General features: G+C 41.1%; 1 protein-coding gene and 1 non-coding gene across 6 annotated transcripts in view; one reads left to right on the top strand and one right to left on the bottom strand.

The window, feature by feature from the left end:
• OSBPL1A (oxysterol binding protein like 1A) overlaps nt 1-24,382 on the top strand; it is a 221,221-nt gene that overhangs the window by 166,051 nt on the left and 30,788 nt on the right. For all 5 annotated transcript variants that reach the window (XM_040264746.1, XM_040264750.1, XM_040264752.1 and 2 more), the window contains one exon: nt 15,934-16,009. In XM_040264746.1, coding sequence (XP_040120680.1) covers nt 15,934-16,009 — 76 coding nt within the window. The remainder of the gene's footprint in view (nt 1-15,933; nt 16,010-24,382) is intronic.
• On the bottom strand, nt 6,879-6,980 carry LOC120881235. Its single transcript, XR_005725264.1, has one exon. It is a non-coding gene; the product is annotated as a U6 spliceosomal RNA (small nuclear RNA).

The following is a 24,382-nucleotide window of genomic DNA, read 5'->3' as shown; positions in this document are numbered from 1 at the left end:
CTGCATTTTGTCTGTGTTCTTTGTCATTAAGACCATTTCTTTTAGGTCTTAGATGACCTTATTGTGACCTGCTCTCTATACTTTCATTAGTTTACATCTGTCCAGCCCCCTCATTGCATGAAGTCTTAGTTAATTCTTTGAGATAAGGTGAGCAGAATACATACTCTGTCCCTAAGTTAAGTAAGGTCTGCCTTAACTTACCGTGTCATGCCTTCTTGCCAGTTGTGCCAAACAGCATTCAGTAGGCTTGACGTGAGGAAGTCCTGTTGCCCAAGCGGCCAACTTCTCTCTAAACTGAAGGACTGCTGCCTGGGTATGTGTTCATCGGTCCATGTTGGCTTGGCGGTGTGATGTTTCTGTAGGCTTTCCTCTTAATCTGGTAAAGGTAATAAACTAACAAGAATAGGAAGTCAATTTATTACGTTACTGAAGTTGGACAAAGAATTCTAAATTTTAAAAGCCAATATGGAAAGCAGCTTGAAATTTTAAATATGCATTTTAACTTATTAAAATCAAAATAAATAATAACTCTTATAAAACAAGGCCATATAATCACCTTCATCTCCTTGTTAAATAGAGCCAGATTTATTAAGTGACGGTTACAGGCTTTTCATAATTTAAGAGATCAAAATGAAAAATAATCTTTACACTGCAGAACCAGATAGCAATATCAGATAATTACATAAAGTTACCACAGTAAGCTTAAAATAGGAAACCAAGTTGTTGGACTTCTAAAAATATGCATAGTCCCTGAAAAGGCTCTGGACTAGTCTTAAGGATCTCATCTTAGACTTGTACGGACTTTCTTCTAAGATTAAAGGCTGATTTTACTTGAATATATCTAGGAGCAGATTAAATACCCAGCTGTCCACCTAACCCCATGACCTGCATGTCTGACTCAGCCCTAAGTGAGGTGCTGATTCTGGGTATACAGAGAGAACTTGCAGCTCCTCTCTTTGCCAGAATTCAAGTCTGGAAGTTGGTAGAAGGTACATTACAATATCAGTATACTCATTGATATTGTAGTCAATCCAAGCTTGCTTCTGTTGAAATGGAGATAGACAGATTTTAGGAATTTCATTGTATTGTATAGGTATATTTTAGTTATTTTGTGTTGATACTAATATATTACACTTATGAAATGTTTCATATAAACAAAATGCCTTTGAAGATCTTATATCTCCACATATATTATAAGTACAGTTTTACTTACTCTTCCATGACTGAAGAATGATAGCATTTTTAAAACTAGGGACATAAATCAACTTTGGAGGGCAAACATTGTTTTCCTTGGTTTAATGAAAATATCATTTTCATGATGAAAAAACCAGATTGCATCAACTTAAGCTGAAATTCTTTGAGTTGCAAGGCCAGAGAAATTTGTTTTATACACAGATTGAAATGTTAAAGTATTGAAACAGACTCCAGAAATGAAATAACATTTTGAAACTGAAGTACCTCAACTGTAAACATTCTTGAGTATTTTGTGATCCAGCCTTCTCTTAGTCACAAAATCAATTATGGTAGTTGAAGTTCAGTCCATATTTATTGAATCAGTTTTTTTTTAATTGACTTGTTCTAAAGTTTCCTAAAGATACCTTGTGAAAAGTGGATGGCCCCTTTGCTGACTGTCTATGCCAGTGCTTCTATAAAATAGTCTTTTGACCATTGTTGGGGAGAGGGGATCCCCTAGGACCCTTTTAGGGAGAACCACAAGGTTAAAACAAGTTTCTTAATATTACTAAGATATTAGCCTTTTTAAAATTATTATCCACTAATAAGCATATAGGAGTTTTATAGATACCACGTGATGGTGCGACATCGGTGATTCAGGGCAGGAGCAGTTATGAGCAACGAGCTACTTCTGTAAGACTGGACATTAAAGGGGCTGCAAAAGTGTTTAAGAATGCCACTCTTCTTACTAAGGTATTCTTCTTTTGGACAATACAGTTACTTCTTTTTCATAAAAATGTCATTTAAGTTAGCATATTTATTTTACTGTTATTAATAAGCAAAACGTGTTTTTTTTTTCTTCTGATATAGTAAGTAGTGATAGATGTAATCCACAATAAAAGAAAACTCATTGCGACCACAAATAACCTTTAAGAATTAAATAGATCTTAAGACCAAAAAGTTTGGGAAACCAACAAATTACAGTATAGTGTCTTTTTGCTTCTTTGTTGAAGTAAAGTTAGCATGCTTTGAAATTCAAGCTCTTAAATATACAATTTGATAAGTTTTGGCAAATTCATATACTCATGAAACAAACCCTCCCTCCCCCCATCAAGATGTAGACTGTTTCCATCACTCCAGAAAGTTCCCTGTAACTGCCTCCTGGTCACTAATCCCACCCTCCCCCCGCCCCGCCCATAACCACCCTCCATTCTTGTTTCTGTCGCGATAGATTAGTCTTGTCTATTATTGAACTGCGTTGCGGATGGAATGTGCATGTGCTCTTTTTTTTTTTTTTAACTTTTTGCCATATATTGGAGTACAGCCATTAACAATGTGATAGTTTCGGGTGAACAGGGATGGAACTCAGCCATACATATACATATACATGTATCCATCCTTCCTCAAACCCGGTCCCATCCAGGCTGCTGCATAACAATGAGCAGAGCTCCAGGTGCTGTACAGTAGGACCTTGTTGGTTATCCATTTGGAACACAGCAGTGTGTTGCATGTAATCTTTTTCTTAGCGTGGCTTTCATCACTCAGTGTTTCTGAGAGTCATCCATGTCATGTGGTTCAGCGTTCAGTTTGTTTAATGCTGAGTGATAATGCCATCGTTTGAATATGCAGCAGTTTGTTTCTCTGTATCCCTGTTAATGGACATTTGGGCTTTTCTCACTTGGGAGTTTTACTGAATAAAGCTGCATTAAGCATTCTTATACACGTCTTCCTTATGGACAGTTTTTCACTTTGTTATGTAGGAGTAGCATTTGGGGGTTCTAGAGAGGGTGTGTACTTAGCTATAGAAAGTTACTGTAATGTTTGCAAAAGTCAGTGTACCATTTCTCTGTGTGAGAATTTCAGTTACTCTGCAACCTCACCAACGTTTGATGCTTTATGGGTTTAACACAGAATCACGTCCTGGTTTTATTTACATTTTGTAAATGATTTTGAGCACTTACACATGCATTTATGAATCAGTTTTAAAGTTTATTTTGGGAAGTGCCTGAGGCTTATGCCCATTTTAAATTGAGTTGTATGTCTGTGTATTATTGATTTATAGGAACTCTTTCTATATTTTGGATATAATTCTTTTATTTTCAAAATTAATTTTAGTGGAATACAGTTGCTTTACAGTGTTGTGTTTCTGCTGTATAGCAAAGTGAATCAGCTACGTGTTTACATATATCCCCCTCTCTTTTAGATTTCCTTTCCATTTGGATATAGTTTAGTTCCCTTCAGTCACTCAGTCGTGTCCGACTCTTTGCGACCCCATGAATCGCAGCATGCCAGGCCACCCTGTCCATCACCAACTCCTGGAGTTTACTCAAACTCATGTCCATTGAGTCGGTGATGCCATCCAGCCATCTCATCCTCTGTCGTCTCCTTCTCCTCCTGCCCTCAATCTTTCCCAGCATCAGGGTCTTTTCCAGTGAGTCACCTCTTCACATAAGGTGGCCAAAGTATTGGAGTTTCAGCCTCAGCATCAGTCCTTCCAATGAACACCCAACTCGTCTCCTTTAGGATGGACTGGTTGGATCTCCTTGCAGTCCAAGAGACTCTCAAGAGTCTTCTCCAACACCACAGTTCAAAAGCATCAATTCTTCGGCACTCAGCTTTTGTCACAGTCCAAGTCTCACATCCATGCATGACCACTGGAAAAACCATAGCCTTGAATAGATGGACCTTTGTTGGCAAAGTAATATCTCTGCTTTTTAATATGCTATCTAGGTTGGTCATAACTTTTCTTCCAAGGAGTAAGTGTCTTTTAATTTCATGGCTGCAGTCACCATCTGCAGTGATTTTGGAGCCCAAAAAAACAGTCTGCCACTGTTTCCACTGTTTTTCCCCATCTATTTCCCATGAAGTGATAGGACCAGGTGCCCTGGTCTTCGTTTTCTGAATGTTGAGCTTTAAGCCAACTTTTTCACTCTCCTCTTTCACTTTGATCAAGAGACTTTTTAGTTCCTCTTTACTTTCTGCCATAAGGGTGGCGTCATCTGCATATCTCAGGTTATTGATATTTCTCCTGGCAGTCTTGATTCCAGCTTGTGCTTCTTCCAGCCCAGCGTTTCTCATGATGTACTCTGCATAGAAGTTAAATAAGTAGGGTGACAATATATAGCCTTGACGTACTCCTTTTCCTATTTGGAACCAGTCTGTTGTTCCATGTCCAGTTCTAACTGTTGCTTCCTGACCTACATATAGGTTTCTCAAGAGGCAGGTGAGGTGGTCTGGTATGCCCATCTCTTTCAGAATTTTCCACAGTTTCTTGTGACCCACACAGTCAAAGGCTTTGGCATAGTCAATAAAGCAGAAATAGATGTTTTTCTGGAACTCTCTTGCTTTTTCCATGATCCAGCGGATGTTGGCAATTTGATCTCTGGTTCCTCTGCCTTTTCTAAAACCAGCTTGAACATCTGGAAGTTTACAATTCACATATTGCCGAAGTCTGGCTTGGAGAATTTTGAGCACTACTTTACTAGCATGTGAGATGAGTGCAATTGTGTGGTAGTTTGAGCATTCTTTGGGATTGCCTGTCTTTGGGATTGGAATGAAAACTGACCTTTTCCAGTCCTGTGGCCACTGCTGAGTTTTCCAAATTTGCTGGCATATTGAGTGCAGCACTTTCACAGCATCATCTTTCAGGATTTGAAACAGCTCAACTGGAATTCCATCACCTCCACTAGCTTTGTTTGAAGTGATGCTTTCTAAGGCCCACTTGACTTCACATTCCAGGATGTCTGGCTCTAGATGAATGATCACACCATTGTGATTATATGGGTTGTGAAGATCTTTTTTGTACAGTTCTTCTGTGTATTGCCATCTCTTCTTAATATCTTCTGCTTCTGTTAGGTCCATACCATTTCTGTCCTTTATTGAGCCCATCTTTGCATGAAATGTCCCCTTGGTATCTCTTAATTTTCTTGAAGAGATCTCTAGTCTTTCCCATTCTGTTGTTTTCTTCTGTTACTTTGCATTGTTCATCAGGAAGGCTTTCTTATCTCTCCTTGCTATTCTCTGGAACTCTGCATTCAAATGGGAATATCTTTCCTTTTCTCCTTGGCTTTTTGCTTCTCTTCTTTTCACAGCTATTTGTAAGGCCTCCTCAGACAGTCATTTTGCTTGTTTGCATTTCTTTTCCATGGGGATGGTCTTGATCCCTGTCTCCTGTACAGTGTCACGAACCTCCATCCATAGTTCATCAGGAAGATCTAGTCCCTTAAATCTATTTCTCACTTCCACTGTGTAATCATAAGGGATTTGATTTAGGTCATACCTGAACGGTCTGGTGGTTTTCCCCACTTTCTTCAATTCACATCTGAATTTGGCAATAAGAAGTTCATGATCTGAGCCACAGTCAGCTCCTGGTCTTGTTTTTGCTGACTGTATAGAGCTTCTCCATCTTTGGCTACAAACAATATAATCGGTCTGATTTCGGTGTTGACCATTTGATGATGTCCATGTGTAGAGTCTTCTCTTGTGTTGTTGGAAGAGGATGTTTGCTATGACCAGTGCATTCTCTTGGCAAAACGCTATTAGCCTTTGCCCTGCTTCATTCTGTACTCCAAGGCCAAATCTGCCTGTAACTCCAGGTGTGTCTTAACTTCCTACTTTTGCATTCCAGTCCCCTATAATGAAAAGGACATCTTTCTTAGGTGTTAGTTCTAAAAGGTCTTGTAGGTCTTCATAGAACCTTTCAACTTCAGCTTCTTCAGCATTACTGATTGGGGCATAGGCTTGGATTACCGTGATATTGAATGGTTTGCCTTGGAAATGAACAGAGATCATTCTGTCGTTTTTGAGATTGCATCCAAGTACTGCATTTTGGACTCTTTTGTTGACCATGATGGCTACTCCATTTCTTCTGAGGGATTCCTGCCCGCAGTAGTAGATGTAATGGTCATCTGAGTTAAATTCACCCATTCTAGTCCATTTTAGTTTGCTGATTCCTAGAATGTCGATGTTCACTCTTGCCATCTCCTGTTTGACCACTTCCAGTTTGCCTTGATTCATGGACCTAATATTCCAAGTTCCTATGCAATATTGCTCTTTACAGCATCGGACCTTGCTTCTATCACCAGTCCCATCCACAACTGGGTATTGTTTTTGCTTTGGCTCCATCCCTTCATTCTTTCTGGAGTTATTTCTCCACTGATCTCCTGTAGCATATTGGGCACCTACTGACCTGGGGAGTTCCTCTTTCAGTATCCTATCATTTTGCCTTTTCATACTGTTCATGGGGTTCTCAAGGCAAGAATACTGAAGTGATTTGCCATTCCCTTCTCCAGTGGACCACATTCTGTCAGACCTCTCTACCATGACCTGCCCATCTTGGGTGGCCCCACAGGGCATGGCTGTTTCATTGAGTTAGACAAGGCTGTGGTCCGTGTGATCAGATTGGCTAATTTTCTATGATCATGGTTTCAGTGTGTCTGCCCTCTGATGCCCTCTGGCAACACCTACCGTCTCACTTGGGTTTCTCTTACCTTGGATGTGGGGTATCTCTTCATGGCTGCTCCAGCAAAGTGCAGCTGCTTGGACGAGGTCACCCCTCCTGACCTTGAACGTGAAGTAGCTCCTCTTGGCCCTCCTGCGCCCATGCAGCCATCACTCCTTGGACATGGGGTTGCTCCTCTCAGCTGCCACCCCTGACCTTGGACGTGGGGTAGCTCCTGTAGAGTCTCATTAATTATCAGTTTTATAAATATGTGGAACACTTCATGACTTTGCGTCATCCTTGAGCCGAGTCCATGCTAATCTTCTCTGTATCATTCCAGTTTTAGTATATATGCCGCTAAAGTGATCACTGGATATAATCCTTTATCAAAATATATGTTCAGTTCAGTCGCTCAGTTGTGTCCGACTCTTTGTGACCCCATGAATCGCAGCACGCCAGGCCTCCCTGTCCATCACCAACTCCCAGAGTTCACCCAAACTCTTGTCCATCGAGTCAGTGACACCATCCAACCATCTTATCCTCCATCATCCCCTTCTCCTCCTGCCTTCAGTCTTTCCCAACGTCAGGGTCTTTTCCAATGAGTCAGTTCTTCGCATCAGGTGGCCAAAGTATTGGAGTTTCAGTTTCAGCATCAGTCTTTCCAATGAATATTCAGGACTGATTTTCTTTAGGAATGACATATGTAGCATGTATATTTTCTCTGAGTTGATAGCTTACCTTTCCATTGCCTTAATAATAAATAGACATCTTAATACCTTCTTTGAACAGAAGGTTTTGGTTTTATGAAATCCATTTTACAACTTTTCTCTTTTATGTTAGGGCTTTTTTGGGTTCACTCTAAGAAATCTTTGCCTCTGCCTCCCCCAAATATTAACCATTGTCCTTGGTTCTGTCTAGTATCATTAATGATGTGTGTTCTTCAAGTTAACTTCATCAGTATCTTTTAATGAGAATGACATAATAGTTTGAGAGTAAATAAATACCCCTTTTTGATTGCTATTGAAAAATTATAGGATGAATGGATTGCAGGACTCAACCTAGAGCCCTATTTAACAGAAAACCAACTGGCATAAAATCTCAACATTTACTGAGTGCCTGTGGTGTTCCAACCACAGGTTCAACAGAGTTTAGAATCTCATTTAATGAGAATTTAAGTAAATGCTCAACAGGAGCCTTGCATGTCCTTCAGTAATGAGTGGAGGGTTAATAAGAGTGTTATATTCTCTGTGGTGGTTTGTCCTGACCAGGAGGAAGGAAGGATAGAGAGGAGTGATCCATTTCCAAAAATGGAAATTGATACTTTTTAATTAACTTATAAGTAAGAGTATCTTTTTGCATTAGCTTTGAGATTACTAGGCTTTTCTGCCCATTATTTTCTTTAAATGTTTATAAAAGATTTGCGAATTGTACCCCAGATGAACTATGTAAGATTTTACATAATTTGTGAAAATAAGGCTTTTAATTACTATGATAATTTACTCATACAGCATCATTTTAAAATCTAGTCTTCAATTTTTTGAATAGAATTTTATTTTGTAGTTTATTCCTAATGGCTTCCTTGTTTGGAATACTTTCATTTTGGATGTTTAGCAAACATCAGTAGTCCAAGCAAAATTACAGATTGTTGGTTTCAAATACAAGCTGTGTTCTTTAGGGTTATATTTAAATTGGGACTAATGGAAGGGATGATTTGGGGGAAAAGAGAATTCTGATAGTTGAAAAGGAGAGGTGATAAGCACCTAATGATTGCAAGAAGATACACACACATAAGTATAAAACGCATAATACATGTGTAAGTGTACACATGTAAATTTTCAGTGTTACAGTTATACATGTTTTAAAGTCTGCTTCTCTGAAATTATTTTCTTAGATTTTTAGTTCTTAGGATTCTTTTGATCTTGAATCAAAGGTTAGAATTAGATTGTTTTGTGCTTTTCTAAATATCCTAATGAATATTCTGCTAAAAATGGTTATTCCTTCAGAAGATTTAAGAAATGGATATGAAAATGTGTGTTAAGGAATTTGGTTTTGAAAATGTTTTCTTAAGAGATCACTTAAAGGCAGAAAATTTGATTATCTGTGTTCTTCATGCCTCACTTACCACTTATTCATATCTTTCATTTTTTTGCTGGTTTTCTTTCTGCTGCTCATTTTAACTTGAGATGTTAGGTAAAAACATACAGCACCTGTTAGCATGCAAAATACTCTGCAATGTGGGGCATGCAGAAGAGAATAAGACATAGTCCCTGATCTCAGGAGGAACTACAGTCTCTAGTAAGTGACAGATGTGTACAGAAATAACAGAGGATATGAATGAAGATAGGGAAAATTAAGAACTGTGGAATTTAAGCATACCATGGAACACCAACAAACCTCATTTCTTGAAATTAACACATTGGAGTGCGTTTAAAATTGCATTGCTTAGAGATGTCCGGCAAACACATGAGCATCTCTCATTATTAGAGAAATGCAAATCAAAACTGCAGTGAGTTATTACCTCACTACCTGTCAGAATACCCATCATCAGAAAATCTACAAACAGTAAATGAGGGCGATGGTGTGAAGGAAAGGGAACCCTCTTGGACTGTTGGTGGGAATGTAAATAAATAATAGCCACTTTGGAGAACGGTGTGGAGATTCTTTAAAACACTAGGCATAAAACTACCATCTGACCCAGCAATCCCACTACTGGGCATATACCCTGAGAAAACCATAGTTGAAAATTGGCATATGTACCCCAGTGTTTTTTGCAGCACTGTTTACAATAACTGGGGCATGGAAGCAACCTGGATGTCCTTTGACAGATGAAATAGACGAGGAAGTTGTGATATATGTGGGATATTACTCAGTCATAAAAAGGAACAAATTTGAGTCAGTTCTAGTGAGGTGAATGAACCTGGAGCCTGTTATACAGAGTAAAGTCAGAAAGAGAAAAACAAATATTATATATTAATGCATACATATGGAATCTAGAAAAATGGTACTGATGAACCTGTTTGCAGGGCAAGAATACAGATGCAAAATAGAGAACCGACTTTGGACACAGTGGGGGAAAGGAATGAGAGGATGGGATGAATTGAGAGAGTGCCATTGAAACATATACATTACCATATGTAAAATATCTAGCTAATGGGAAGTTGCTGTATAACACAGGGAGCTCAACCCTGAACCAGTTTTTTAGATTCATCATACAGGCGACATCATCTGTATAGCTCTTTCTCTGTCTGACTTCACTCAGTAGGACAATCTCTAGGTGCATCTCGGATGTCCCTTTTCTCACTGTAGATGTAGCCTCCACCTGAAGTAGATCAGCCAGCCAGATCACCCTGCTGGAGATTAGTCCCAGGTTAAGGGAATGGCTACCCACTCCAGTATTCTGACCTGAAGAATTCCAGGGACTGTATAGTCCATGGGGTCACAAAAGGTCGACTGAGCGACTTTCACTTTCATGCTGGGAGGCAGGGGCATGGGCTGCAGCCTTGGATCCCTTCCCCTGGGTCTTTCCTCCCCTTGTGTGAGGGCCTACACCACATGTGCTGTTCCCGTGGGGCACATCCGTGCCCATTCCCAAGTCCCAGAGGAGCTCAGTGGCATGGTGAAGACAGAAGCATCTCCCAAAGGTGTGGGGGCCAGTGGTCTGAATTTTGCACAGCGTGTTCAGAGCAAGGGGGACCCAGCACAGCCTTTGTGAGTCACACTTCACGTTAACTTGGTTCAGCTGGGGGTCTGTATACACCCTGTGATGCAGGGCGTGGTGTTGGGGCAGCGGCTGAGCCCCGAGCAGCACGGAGATGAAGCAACTGGGATGGGACCTTCCTAAAGACCAGTCATTGTGCCCTTGTGTCCACAGTCAGAGTGGCATCTGTATGGTTGAAAATAGAACCGGGCCACATCGCTCTCAGTCCCTGGTACAGGGTGTTTTCTCTCTGTGTGAAGGGAAAAAGGAAGCATAGAATTCAGGATAATGACTCTCAGATAAACTCGAAGGCGAGAGAATGATTGATCTGTGTGCTCAGCCTGAAAACTCTGAGGCCCGCCCCCCATGGTTCTGATTTCTGCCTGGAGTAACGCTGCCTCATCCAAGATCAGTAGGGAATTCTTATTATTCTTCCCTACCCCCGCATGGAAGGAGTGAACATTTAAAATATAGAAACGTACCCTTTTAAGTACAAATCATTTTTTTTAAACTTTGATCTACCTAATTTTAAAAAATCCATTCCCTCTGCTTCTTTAGATAATACTGCAGATTTCACATCCTCTTAATGATTGGGCTGTGGACTGTTTTGCTTCTCATTGACTTTAGACTCATGTAAGTGAGTAATTTTGTGCTCTTCTCTACAATCTGAGAGCAATCCTAGCCTTTTGTGTTCAGAAGTAATCACGGAAATCCATTATGTCAAATAGTAGACAAAGGTGATTTTTGAGCATTTGAAATGTGTCTAGTGTGACCAAGAAGCTGAGTCTTTAGTCTTACTTAATTTTAATAAGGATAGATTTTATTGTGTTAATTTCATAACATAGTTTGTAAAAGTGAAGCAGTACCAAGTATTTTGCCATTAAACATAACATTACTGCTTTGGTAAGACTACATTTCACTTTGTTAAAAATGTGGTAGCTAAATTGAGATGTGCTCTAAGTGTAAAATCAACACTGGATTTTGAAGACGTGTTGTGGGGAGAAGTATCAAATATCTCACTAATATTTTTACATTGATTACATTTGAGATGATATTTTGGACCCTATTGGGTTAAATCAAATATATTATTAAAATTTATCTTGTTGCTTTTTTTTTTAAAAAAAGACACTACAAAGTTTAAAATTATCTGTGAAACTCTCATATTTCCGTGATACAGTATACAGTATGTGTTTGTTGCTCAGTCATGTCCAGCTTCTTTGCGACACCATGGACGTAGCCCACCAAGTTGCTCTGTCCATGGAAGTCTCCAGGCAAGAGTACTGGAGTGGGTAGTCATTCTCTTCTCTAGGAAATCTTCCTGACCCAGGGATTGAACCCAGGTCTCCTACATTGCAGGCGAATTCTTTACCATCTGAGCCACTGGGGAAGTCCCATTTCTATGATAATTCTCTCAACTTTGGCACTACTGACATTCAGTTCAGGTCAGTTCAGTCGCTCAGTCGTGTCCGACTCTGTGACCACGAGGACCACAGCATGCCAGGCCTCCCTGTCCATCACCAACTCCCGGAGTCCACCCAAGCTCATGTCCACTGAGTCGGTGATGCCATCCAACCATCTCATCCCCTGTCATCCCCTTCTCCTCCTGCCCTTAATCTTTCCCAGCATCAGGGTCTTTTCAAATGAGTCAGTTCTTTGCACCAGATGGCCAAAGTATTGGAGTTTCAGCCTCAGCATCAGTCCTTCCAGTGAATATTCAGGACTGATCTCCTTCAGAATGGACTGGTTGGATCTCCTTGCAGTCCAAGGACTCTCAAGAGTCTTCTCCAACACCACAGTTCAAAAGCATCAATTTTTTGGCGCTCAGCTTTCTTTATGGTCCACCTCTCACATCCATACATGACTACTGGAAAAACCATAGCCTTGACAAGATGGACCTTTGTTGGGAAAGTAATGTCTCTGCTTTTTAATATGCTATCTAGGTTGGTCATAACTTTCCTTCCAAGGATCAAGCATCTTTTAATTTCATGGCTGCAGTCACCATCTGCAGTGATTCTGGAGCCCCCAAAAATAGTTAGCCACTGTTTCCACTGTTTCCCCATCTATTTGCCATGAAGTGATAGGATTGGATGCCATGATCTTCGTTTTCTGAATGTTGAGCTTTAAGCCAAATTTTTCACTCTCTTCTTTCACCTTCATCAAGAGGCTCTTTAGAAGCTGGATAATTTTTTGGTGTGGTGACCTGTCTTATTCCATGTGGGACGTTTAGCAACATCCCTGGACAAGCTGATGGAGGCCAACTTCCCACCCAGCGCAGGAATGCCTATCAGGGCCATGACCGAAAGGGATCCTCCAGCATCTGTTTGAAGCCCTTCCTTGTTGCGATCTCTTGTCTCCCCTATTTGGAATTAACTATAAGACAGGTTATGTTTTATGTTAGCTGTTATGTTGTTATTTAGTACCTAAGTTATGACCAACTCTTTGCGACCCCATGGACTGCAGCCTGCCAGGCTCCTCTGTCCATGGGATTCTCCCGGCAAGAATACTGGAGTGGGTTGCCATTTCCTTCTTCAGGGGATCTTCCTGACCCAGGGATCAAACCTTTGTCTCCTGCATTGGCAGGTGGATTCTTCACCACTGAGCCACCAGGGAGGCTCATAGCTGTTATGTTAGCTTTATAGAACATTAGGTTTATATTATATTTACCTTGGCTGTCCTGTGGCTTCCACCAGTGACCCTAGTGTTGATCTCTTGAGTAGCACAACATAAACCAAATTCTTTTTTTTAATTTAGTTTTTAGTGGAAGGATAATTGCTTTACAATATTGTGTTGGTTTCTGCCATACATCAGCATATATCAACCATAGGTATATACATGTCCCCTCCCTCGTGAACCTCCCTCCCACCTCCCACCCCATCCTACCCCTCTAGATTCTTTATGAAAGGAATAATGTGTACCAAAAGGCCTTATAAATTTCCAAAACTCATTCATCAAATACTTAAACCTCTACTCCGAGTAAAGCTTGGATGTCTCTTTATCTCCTGCCTTCTTGCTTACAAAATATGTCTTTTTGTTGTTGTTGTTCTTGCCTTTAATTAGAATAGTAACCTATACACGTACATTTAATGTAAGCATCTGTCGGGGACAATACAGTCCCTTATTCAGTTTTCACAAAACTTATTTTAGGCTCATAACTTCCTAGACATAGATTTTGTATTTTAATAGACAAGAGATGAAAAATGCAGTTGATATGCATCTCTAAAACTGTATTATACATGCAAATGTTAGGTAATGGCAGAGATTCTACCCCTTGATTCAATTGTTCATGTCATCGAGATCGATAGTCTTAGATTGTATAGAGAATGTGATTTCAGTACCATCTGTGGCCACTTATCCAGCAGATTGGGCAGATAACAAATCTGCCAAATGAGCAGTGTATGTTCCTAAAAAAGGAAAATCAGAAGGATTCTACCACAGAGGATCTTAAAATATTATTTATTTTAAAACTTAAAATTTTAGTAACTTGTATAATTTGAAGTAGTTTATAGAATATAGATTCTATAGAAGGTAAAAATTTTAATATTTTCTTTTTAAATTTTAATTGGAGGATAATTACTTTACAATATAGTGATGGTTTTTGCCATACATCAACATGAATTGGCCACAGTATACATGTGTCCCCTTCATCCTGAACTACCCCCGCCCACCTTCCTCCCCACCCCATCCCTCTAGGTTGTCCCAGAGCACCAACTTTGGGTGCCCTGCTTCATACATCGAACTTTCACTGGTCATCTATTTTACACATGGTACTGTATATGTCTCAATGCTATTCTTTCAAATTTTCTTTAATATTTTAGTTACATGGGTATGTTTCAAACAGCATTGGAAAACTAGCACCCTTGAACATAACCTAAGATAATGGAAAAGAAAGCATCATCGTAAGGGTGTTTCAGGAAGTTGTTCCGGGCACCCCCTGCTCCTGCCCCTGGTAGTGCTGAGGTCTCAGGATGCCTGAGCTCAGGTATGTTGCTCATGGGAACAGCAGACCTTCGCCGACAACAGCCACCCTCCTCTCAGCAACTTCTCAGCTCCTGCAGAGGCTTTGGGAATGTTCCTTCTCTAGAGGTTAATTTGTAAAGGATTTTCCCGTATATCCAGAATTGGTTGAGTTTGGTTCAGTATCAGTACCTCTGGGAAAGTACTGATATATGATGCCCAGCCTAAATTTTACTTTGGGTTTGGAGTTGGCATTTTCCCATTTAATTTCTTAAAAACAACCTGATAATAGGTTCTCTGATGGCATTTTTGTTTCCATTATTTAACAGCTAAAGGAAAATAATTTATTGAGCATCAGAATGTGAGAGGTCTGTCTTAGAGCAGACAGCAAGTCAGATATGCCAGAACAGTGTCCCTCTGAGGTGGTGTGAATAGCTGGACAGCAGCACAGGAGGGTTAGGAGAATTCTGATCAGGATAGCTGTGAGGATGTGGGGCCAGTCGATCTGCTCTGAAATTTTTCAGGGCCCAAAATAGCAGTGACTGGGGATATAAGCCCAGAATGACCCTGTTTTAGCCTCTTATGATGATGCACATTTTTTCCACTTTTGTTGAGAAAATATACCTCACTAAGGTTAAGGTGTACAGTACAGTGGTTTGAGTTACATATATATTACATTTTGCAGTATTGTGACATGATTACCACAGTAGATTTAGTCATCATCCATCATCTCTCCTGGTGATGAGAACTCTAAAATCTACTTTCTTAACTTCACTCTGTACCTTAATTATATCTTCCAGTGTTAACCTGTAGTTACGTTGTACATTATATTCATGGTACTTCTTTATCTTATAATCGAAAGTTTGTGCATGTTGACCACCTTTCTCCATTTCTCTCCAACCACAAATCTGATCTTTTTTCTGTGAGTTTTATGTGGCTTTTGTTGTCATTACTGTTAGATTCCACATGTGAGATCGTGAAGTATTTGTCTTTGTCTGACTTGTTTCACTTAACATAATACCTTCAAGGTCCATCCATTTTGTTGCAAATGGTCAGGTTTCTGCATTTTTTATGGTTGAATAATATTCCTCTCTTTGTGAGTGTGTGGGTATGTGTGTCTGTGAGAGAGAGAGAGAGAAATAGATACCACATCTTATTGTCCATCTATCAGTGGACCCTCAGGTTGTTACCATGTCTTGGCTTTCATAAATAATGCTGCTATGAACATGGGGATGTAGACATCTTTTCAAGTTAGTGTTTAATGTGTTCCCAGAAGCAGAATTGGTAGCTATTATGTGAGTTCAATTTTAATCTTTTGAGGACCCTCCATACTCTTTTCTCCACTGGCTATATCAGTTTACAGTCCCACCAACAGTGCACAGCCTTCATTTTTCTCCACATTGATGTCCGCATTTGTAATCCCTTATCTTTGGGTGATGCTGTTACAGGTGTGAGGTGATATCTCATTGTGGTTTTAATTTGCATTTCCCCAGTGACTAGTGATATTTAGTATCTTTGGTGGTGTTGCTTTTGCACATGCAGATTTTTACAGGCATATTAATGTCTCATTAATGTATGCCTGTGGCTTCCGTGGTAATGACAGTAGCTTTTTTTCCCCTACTGCCAGTGCTATTAAAGTTAAATTATTTTTCTTTTCTTTTTTTTCTAGAACAAGCCTGCCCTCCCCTATGTTTTCCAGAAATGACTTCAGTATCTGGAGCATCCTCAGAAAATGTATCGGAATGGTAAGTTAACTCTCATTTCCACAATATGAAGCTGATATGTGTTTCATGCATATCCTTGGAAGAGAATCTTAATGTTGGCATAAGTGATATACAACGTTTCTGAAAACTTTTGCGAATCATAAATTAGGAAAATTCTTAACACTAGGTTTTCCTGACAGAATTTTAACCATTTATTATGTTATTTAATATGACTTTCATGTGACTTTGCATTATAAGGAAATAGGAAAAGAAAATGCTCTTGCCTCATTGTCATCCACATTTGTATGTACTCATGGAATTACTCTGGAGAAGGCAATGGCACCCCACTCCAGTACTCTTGCCTGGAGAATCCCATGGCCAGAGGAGCCTGGTGGGCTGCAGTCCATGGGATCGCCAAGAGTCGGACACGACTAATCGACTTCACTTTCACTTTTCACTTTCATGCATTGGAGAAGGCGCTGGCAACCCACTCCAGTGTTCTTGCCTGGAGAATCCCAGGGACGGAGGATCCTGTTGGGCTGCTGTCTCTGGGGTCTCACAGAGTCAGACACGACTGAAGCGACTTGGTGGCAGCAGCAGCAGCAGCAGCATGGAATTACTCAGAAATACTCTCAGAAAGAACAGACTCCCCACAGTATAGAATATAATTTCACTTACACTTCTGTGCACAGAGCAGATTTTTGTACTTTGTAAGTGTGGTATATGTCAGACATTTGGAATGTGTCTTTGCTTAGTTATCTGCAGGTGGATATGATTTTTCAGGAGGAAAGAGATGGATGGAGACACTGACTATTATATAAATCCTACGCTTAGTCACTTCAGTTGTGTCCAACTCTGCGACCCCATGGACTGTAGCCCACCAGGCTCCTCTGTCCATAAGTTTCTCCAGGCAAGAATACTGCAGTGGATTAACATTTTCTCCTCCAGGAGATCTTCCTGATGCAGAGATCGAACCTGTGTCTCCTGCCTTGCAGGCACATTCTTTACTCTCAGAGCCACCTGAGAAATCCATATAAATCCTTAGATTCCCTTTAAAATAGTAGTCCACGTCACTACCTTATGCCAGTCAGGCTTGGATTCTGAGTAAAGTTCTCTTACTTCTTCCAGCATGACCTTTGACCAACTAGAATGATGAAAATTTTAAAGCATGTGAGTCTTGAGCTGCTAAAGAATCTGCTTGGCCATGACCTTTCTTAATTTTGCAATTTAATGTGCATCCTTAGTACCCCAGGAACTGTCCCTGCACTGGGAAGTGTACTGTGCTCCATCGCTTCAGTCGTGTCCAACTTTTTGCGACCCCATGGACTGTAGCCCACCTGGCTCCTCTGTCCATGGGATTCTCCAGGCAAGAATACTGGAGTAGGTTGCCATTTCTTCCTCCAGGGGAATCTTCCTGACCCAAGGATCAAACTTGCATCTCCTGCATTGCACGCAGATTCTTTACCCACTGAGCCACCTGGGAAGCCTACTGGGAAATGGTAGTCACTTCCTAAACGTGTTCATTCTGACGTCTGAAATCCTTTTCAGCTGCTGGGGTGCCCATGTTAGCATTTTTCGAACACTCGAGTTCTCTGCATGCAGTAATGTCATCTGAGACTTCCTGAGCATAATTTCCAAGGAGATAATCTCAGAAACATCTATTTTAAGAGCTTCCCTAGTGACTCAGTTGGTACAGAATATGCCTGCAATGCAGGAGACACGGGTTTGATCCTCAGGTCGGAAGATGCCCTGGAGAAGGAAATGGCAACCCACTCCAGTATTCTTGCCTGGAGAATTCCATGGACAGAGGAGCCTGGCAGGCAACAGTCCGTGGGATCACAAAGAGTCGGACACGACTGTGCAACTAACTTTTACTTTCACTGCATGGAGAGTAATTCAGCTAAACTCTCTGTAGCTGGATAACAAGATTTATCCCGGTCTTACCACTTCCTGTCTTTGAGACCCTGGGCAAGTTGCCTTGCTTCCCTGAGTAAAGTTAGAAGAATAATTAGTACTTTATAGCTGTGTTGAGAGATACATAAGATAACTTATGTAAAGTGTCATGACAGTCCCTGGCTTAGCTTAATGCTTAACATTATTATCAATACTTAATGACACTTAGGGTTTCCCTGATAGCTCAGTTGGTAAAGAATCTGCCCGCAATTCAGGAGACCCCAATTCGATTCCTGGGTCGGGAAGACCCAGTGGAGAAGGAATAGGCTCCCCACTCCAGTGTTCTTGGGCTTCCCTGGTGGCTCAGATGGTGAAGAATCCACCTGCAAGGCAGGAGACCTGGGTTCGATCCCTGGGTTGGGAAGATCCCCTGGAGGAGGGCATGGCAACCCACTCCAGTATTCTGGCCTGGAGAATTCCGTGGACTGTATAGTCCATAGGGTCGCAGAGTCGGACATTACTAAGAGACTTTTACTTTTGCTTTTCAGTCACATTTAATCGGAACACCTGGACTCTAACTCCATTTTGTTTACATTAAGACTCATCAGGACAAGGCAAATGTATATATTCTTAAATAAAATGTTAATTATACACATTAATCTCTTAACTGGAATTTTTAGGACTAAAAATGATATCCTATAGAATTAATATTTTCAAACCCTTAGTAAACATAATTATCAGTGAGATCCAATATGTAAGTATATCAGTATGTGTGTGTTTAAAGCTAGTTTCATAAAAAGTACTCATCATTAAAACAAATGATATTTTTCTATTAGATCAGTGCTGACTCTAGCTCATTAAATTGATTTTGTAACCTGCTAATGAAAGGGCTTCCCTGGTTACTCAGACGGTAAAGAATCGCCTGCAGTGCTGGAGACCTGGGTTTGACTCCTTGGATTGGGAAGATCCTCTGGAGGAGGGCATGGCAACCGACTCCAGTATTCTTGGCTGGAGAATCCCCAGGGACAGAGGAGCCTGGCAGGCTACAGTCCATGGGTTCGCAAAGAGTCGGACGCAGCTGAGAGGCAGAGCACAGCACAGTGTATGAAATCCACAGTTACTGTAGAATTGGAATCACGTTTGTTGAGTCAACAGAATTCATATGAAAACCAGATGTGGTTTGGTGTTTTTGGTGATCAGGGAAAGTCCAGCTTTCTGTATTTCTCTCGCTTGTCTGTCTCCTGCCATCTCCTGTCTCACTGGATGTCAGATTTAGCAGTAGTGTCCTGAGTTTGTTCAGGCTACTAACTGATAATCATCTGGTGTATGTGTCAAGCAAGCATTATGTCTAAATGGAAATTACCATCCTTTTAAAGATAGTAAATAATGTTATGTTGGCTTGTACCTGCATACTTTGAAAGATGCGCTATTTCTTCAGAAGAATGGTTTTACCTTTATTTTTAGGTGCAGAACTGTTTGTACAGAGACAGGCTGAATCATAGATAAAGCAAATAAAAACAGAGCTGTTTGGGTTGAAAGGGGATCATGGCGTGTTTTGAAACTTGTGTCTGTAGAACTTTCTGAATAAAATCATAGAGAAAGAGCTGTAGGGGAGGCAATATTCGGGGCAAGTGTTCTCTGGTGATGTTTTGTAAGAGCGTAATGTTCTAGATGAATATTTATTCATGGCATTTGGAAGTATTGTTCTTTGGGCGCTGTTGTAGGCTCCCCTCTAAAGGGCAGGAGAATCAGTCCAAAGGGGCCAGCATTGTGCACAATGGAGATTTAAAGTACATTGAGAGAGAAAGCAAGTAACATGCCCAGAGTAAATTTTTAAAGTAGTTTTTGGTATCAACCCCTCTCATATCTGCCTCCTTCTCCCCGCTCCCAAGGAAAATAGGTCAAAAATTAGAAGGTATTAGCATTCATAGGGAGAAGGCAGTGGCACCCCACTCCAGTACTCTTGCCTGGAAAATCCCATGGACGGAGGAGCCTGGTAGGCTACAGTCCATGGGGTCACTAAGAGTCAGACACGACTGAGCGACTTCACTTTCACTTTTCACTTTCATGCACTGGAGAAGGAAATGGCAACCCACTCCGGTGTTCTTGCCTGGAGAATCCCAGGGACGGGGGAGCCTGGTGGGCTGCCGTCTGTGGGGTCGCACAGACTCGGACATGACTGAGCGACTTAGCAGCAGCAGCAGCGTTGATAGAGTATTAACATTAATAGAGTTTATTACCTTAACTTCAAAGTGTCAGTCCCAGCTGGCGCTAGTGGTAAAGAACCCGCCTGCTAGTGCAGGAGACATAAGAAACGCAGGTTCAATCCCCGGGTCAGGAAGATCCCCTGGAGAAGGAAATGACAACCCACTCCAGTACTCTTGCCTGGAAAATCCCATGGACAGAGGAGCCTGGTGGGCTACAGTCCGTGGAGTTACAAAGAGTTGGACAGGATGGAAGCAACTTAGCACCCCTCAGGTAACAGCCTGTGTGAGGTGCTAGGTGGCTGCAAAACCAATTGGAATTTGAATTTGAAGTGAAGGTAGATTTGAAAACTCTCCCACTGCACTTTGGTGATTCTGTTCCACTTAGCAGTCCAGACACTTGGCTTCAGGTCCTTTCTGTGTGAGTAGATCTCAGAAGCGGTGGACAGACCCTTCAGCTAGCTCTTCCCATAGCTTCACATTCAATTTCTTCTTTTCATGATGAAGAGAAAGTGTCGGTCGCTCAGTTGTGTCTGACTCTTTGTGACCCCATGGGCTGTAGCTCACCAGACTCCTCTGTCCATGGCTTTCTCCAGACAAGAATACTGGAGTGGGTTGCCATTCGCTTCTCCAGGGGCTCTTCCCGACCCAGGGATTGAACCTGGGTCTCTCGCATTGCAGGTGGACTCTCTACAATCTGAGCCACTAGGGAAGCCCTGGCTTATGTTTTTATGATAAGAAGTCTCAAAAGTTGCAGAGGAACTCTGATATGCACCGTAGCTTTTCATGACATCTCTGTCGACTTGAGCACAAGAGAGCAGAGTGGGGAGAGTGGACATTCTGCTGGAAACCTCCCAGTTCCCATTCACCTAGGGTCTGGTTCCAGCTTTCTCAGAAATCAGTGCTCCTCATTTATGATGTAGTTTATGGCGTAGTGTCAGGAAGCCAGTAAGACATGGCTTTTAAGAATCCATGATAGGTGCTTGCCTGCCAGGTGTGGTCTAGGTATAGCTTCATTTTATCAGGAAGGAATGGAGGAGGAAATGGCAACCCACTCCAGTATTCTTGCCTGGAAAATCCCATGGACAGAGGAGCCTGGCGGGCTACAGTCCATTGGGTCGCAAAGAGTTGGACACAACTTAGCGCCTAAACACCACCAATCAGGAAAGAAAGTCAGTGTCTTCAGGCATGTGACGTCCTGGGCCCGTGAGCACCTGCTACAGCCGGGCTTATTGTGCTCCATCCTCCACTGCCACACACAGGACCCATTTTACTTTGCTTTCTTTCCCAAAAGAACATAGAGACTTAGATTTCCAAAACTAATGACACCCTTTTTTTTTTCTCCCAATGTGTTTTGGACAGGATTATGTTACCCAATGTTGGGTTGTATGCTCCACGGAATGAATGCTTTACGTAACTGGAATTCAATCCTAAATCTCGCTGTGACTGAAGCTTTTACTAAGCAGATTCCCATCTGAGCGTTAATACTGCTGATGGTTAGGAGTTTGAATTCTTTATTCCTTATTTCCTTACTCCCATCATCCTTTAAAGGATTCTGTCATAATCCCATTGCCTTCTGTTTCCCCTGTTTCCTTTCTCCTCTTCTCTCCAGTCCTTTTACGATTTGTCAGCAGGACTCACCCAGTGGTTAGGTCATGGCTCACCATGCTTAGTGACTTTGGGAACCAGAGCTAGCACCAGGTTGAGCAACCAAGGCATCCAGACACAAAATTTGAGTAGGTGCCTGCCCCTGAGGGCACTTCTGCTAAATGTCTTGGAGTCGTAGAATATTAATGTTCAGTTGAGTTTAGTCACTCAGTCGTGTCCGACTCTTTGTGACCCCATGAATCGCAGCACGCCAGGCCTCCCTGTCTATCACCAACTCCCAGAGTTCACTCAGACTCACGTCCATCGAGTAGATGATGCCATCCAGCCATCTCATCCTCTGTCGTCGCCTTCTCCTCCTGCCCCCAATCCCTCCCAGCATCAAAGTCTTTTCCAATGAGTCAACTCTTCGCATGAGGTGGCCAAAGTACTGGAGCTTCAGCTTTAGCGTCATTCCTTCCAAAGAAATCCCAGGGCTGATCTCCTTCAGAATGGACTGGTTGGATCTCCTTACAGTCCAGGGGACTCTCAAGAGTCTTCTCCAGCATCACAGTTCAAAAGCATCAATTCTTCAGCGCTCAGCCTTCTTCACAGTCCAACTCTCGCATCCATACATGACTACTGGAAAAACCATAGCCTTGACTGGACGGACCTTAGTCGACAGAGTAATGTTTTGAATATACTATCTAGGTTGGTCATAACTTTTCTTCCAAGGAGTAAACGTCTTTTAATTTCATGGCTGCAGTCACCATCTGCAGTGATTTTGGAGCCCCCCAAAATAAAGTCTGACACTGTTTCCACTGTTTCTCCATCTATTTCCCATGGAGTGATAGGACTGGATGCCATGATCTTCGTTTTCTGAATGTTGAGCTTTAAGCCAACTTTTTCACTCTCTTCTTTCACTTTCATCAAGAGGCTCTTTAGTTCCTCTTCACTTTCTACCATAATGGTGGTGTCATCTGCATATCTGAGGTTATTGATATTTCTCCTGGCAGTCTTGATTCCAGCTTGTGCTTCTTCCAGTCCAGCATTTCTCATGATGTACTCTGCATAGAAGTTAAATAAGCAGGGTGACAGTATAAGCCTTGACATACTGCTTTTCCTATCTGGAACCAGTCTGTTGTTCCATGTCCAGTTCTGGCTGTTGCTTCCTGACCTGCATACAGATTTCTCAAGAGGCAGGTTAGGTGGTCTGGTATTCCCATCTCTTTTAGAATTTTCCACAGTTTCTTGTGATCCACACAGTCAAAGGCTTTGGCATAGTCAATAAAGCAGAAATAGATGTTTTTCTGGACCTCTCTTGCTTTTTCCATGATCCAGCGGATGTTGGCAATTTGATCTCTGGTTCCTCTGCCTTTTCTAAAACCCGCTTGAACATCAGGAAGTTCATGGTTCATGTATTGCTGAAGCCTGGCTTGGAGAATTTTGAGCATTACTTTACTAGCTTGCGAGATGAGTGCAATTGTGCGGTAGTTTGAGTATTCTTTGGCATTGCCTTTCTTTGGGATTGGAATGAAAACTGACCTTTTCCAGTCCTGTGGCCACTGCTGAGTTTTTCAAATTTGTTGGCATATTGAGTGCAGCACTTTCACAGCATCATCATCCAGGATTTGAAATAGCTCTACTGGAATTCCATCACCTCCACTAGCTTTGTTCATAGTGATGCTTTCTAAGGCCCACTTGATTTCGCATTCCAGGATGTCTGGCTCTAGATGAATGATCACACCATTGTGATTATCCGGGTTGTGAAGATCCTTTTTGTACAGTTCTTCTGTGTATTCTTGCCATCTCTTCTTAATATCTTCTGCTTCTGTTAGGTCCATACCATTTCTGTCCTTTATCGAGCCCATCTTTGCATGGAATGTTCCCTTGGTATCTCTAATTTTCTTGAAGAGATCTCTCCTCTTTCCCTTTCTGTTCTTTTCCTCTATTTCTTTGCACTGATCGCTGAAGAAGGCTTTCTTATCTCTTCTTGCTATTCTTTGGAACTCTTAATGTTAGATTATTGTAAAAGGGTGAGGAAGATCTGTTATATTGTAAATACTAAGTTACTAAAGTGGAAATATTCTATCATTCTTAAAGTTACCCAGTACAACCAAATTCCATAAGAGATTTGAAAACTTTATCTGGTTTTTGCTCCTTTAACTCCTATTTCCTCTCCATATTTACTACAGAGTATTACCCTAACCTAATTTTTTTCATCTTTGTAAGTCTTTTATTGAGTACTCTATCATACTTTGTTATCCTAAAAATATAGAATAAAATTTTAAGAATTTATATTTTATGGCCACAAGACTTGAGTACTAAAAGTTTCAATTTCTTCTTACATGAATGATCAAAATAACAAACGTTACAAAGTTTATGAAACTATACCACAAAAGATAAAATGTTATTCATTAAAAAGGATTTTTTCATTTGGGTTAAGATACCTGAGAATGAATTTCATGCATTGCTAGAATGAGACAGGGAAGTAACAGTTATGTTCTTATTTTTTAGTAGATTTGAAGATTAAGAAGCCTTGCTTATATTAATAGATGAGAGTAGGAGTTCTGTGTTTTTTTAATATCTAGCAATATCATCCATTCTTTGGCCTTTTCCTGACTGTACGTCGAGTCAAATGGTAATATATCACCTATCAAAAATAATTTTTTATGATCCACAAGTTGACAGCTCAATTAAGACTTCTTTTAGCGTTATTGGAAACCACATTAGA

The sequence above is a fragment of the Oryx dammah genome, unplaced genomic scaffold (assembly GCF_014754425.2).
Source record: "Oryx dammah isolate SB20612 unplaced genomic scaffold, SCBI_Odam_1.1 HiC_scaffold_22, whole genome shotgun sequence".
NCBI classification, from domain to species: domain Eukaryota; kingdom Metazoa; phylum Chordata; class Mammalia; order Artiodactyla; family Bovidae; genus Oryx; species Oryx dammah.
Note: the sequence above shows the minus strand (reverse complement) of the source record. Positions and strands in the feature narration are given on the sequence as shown.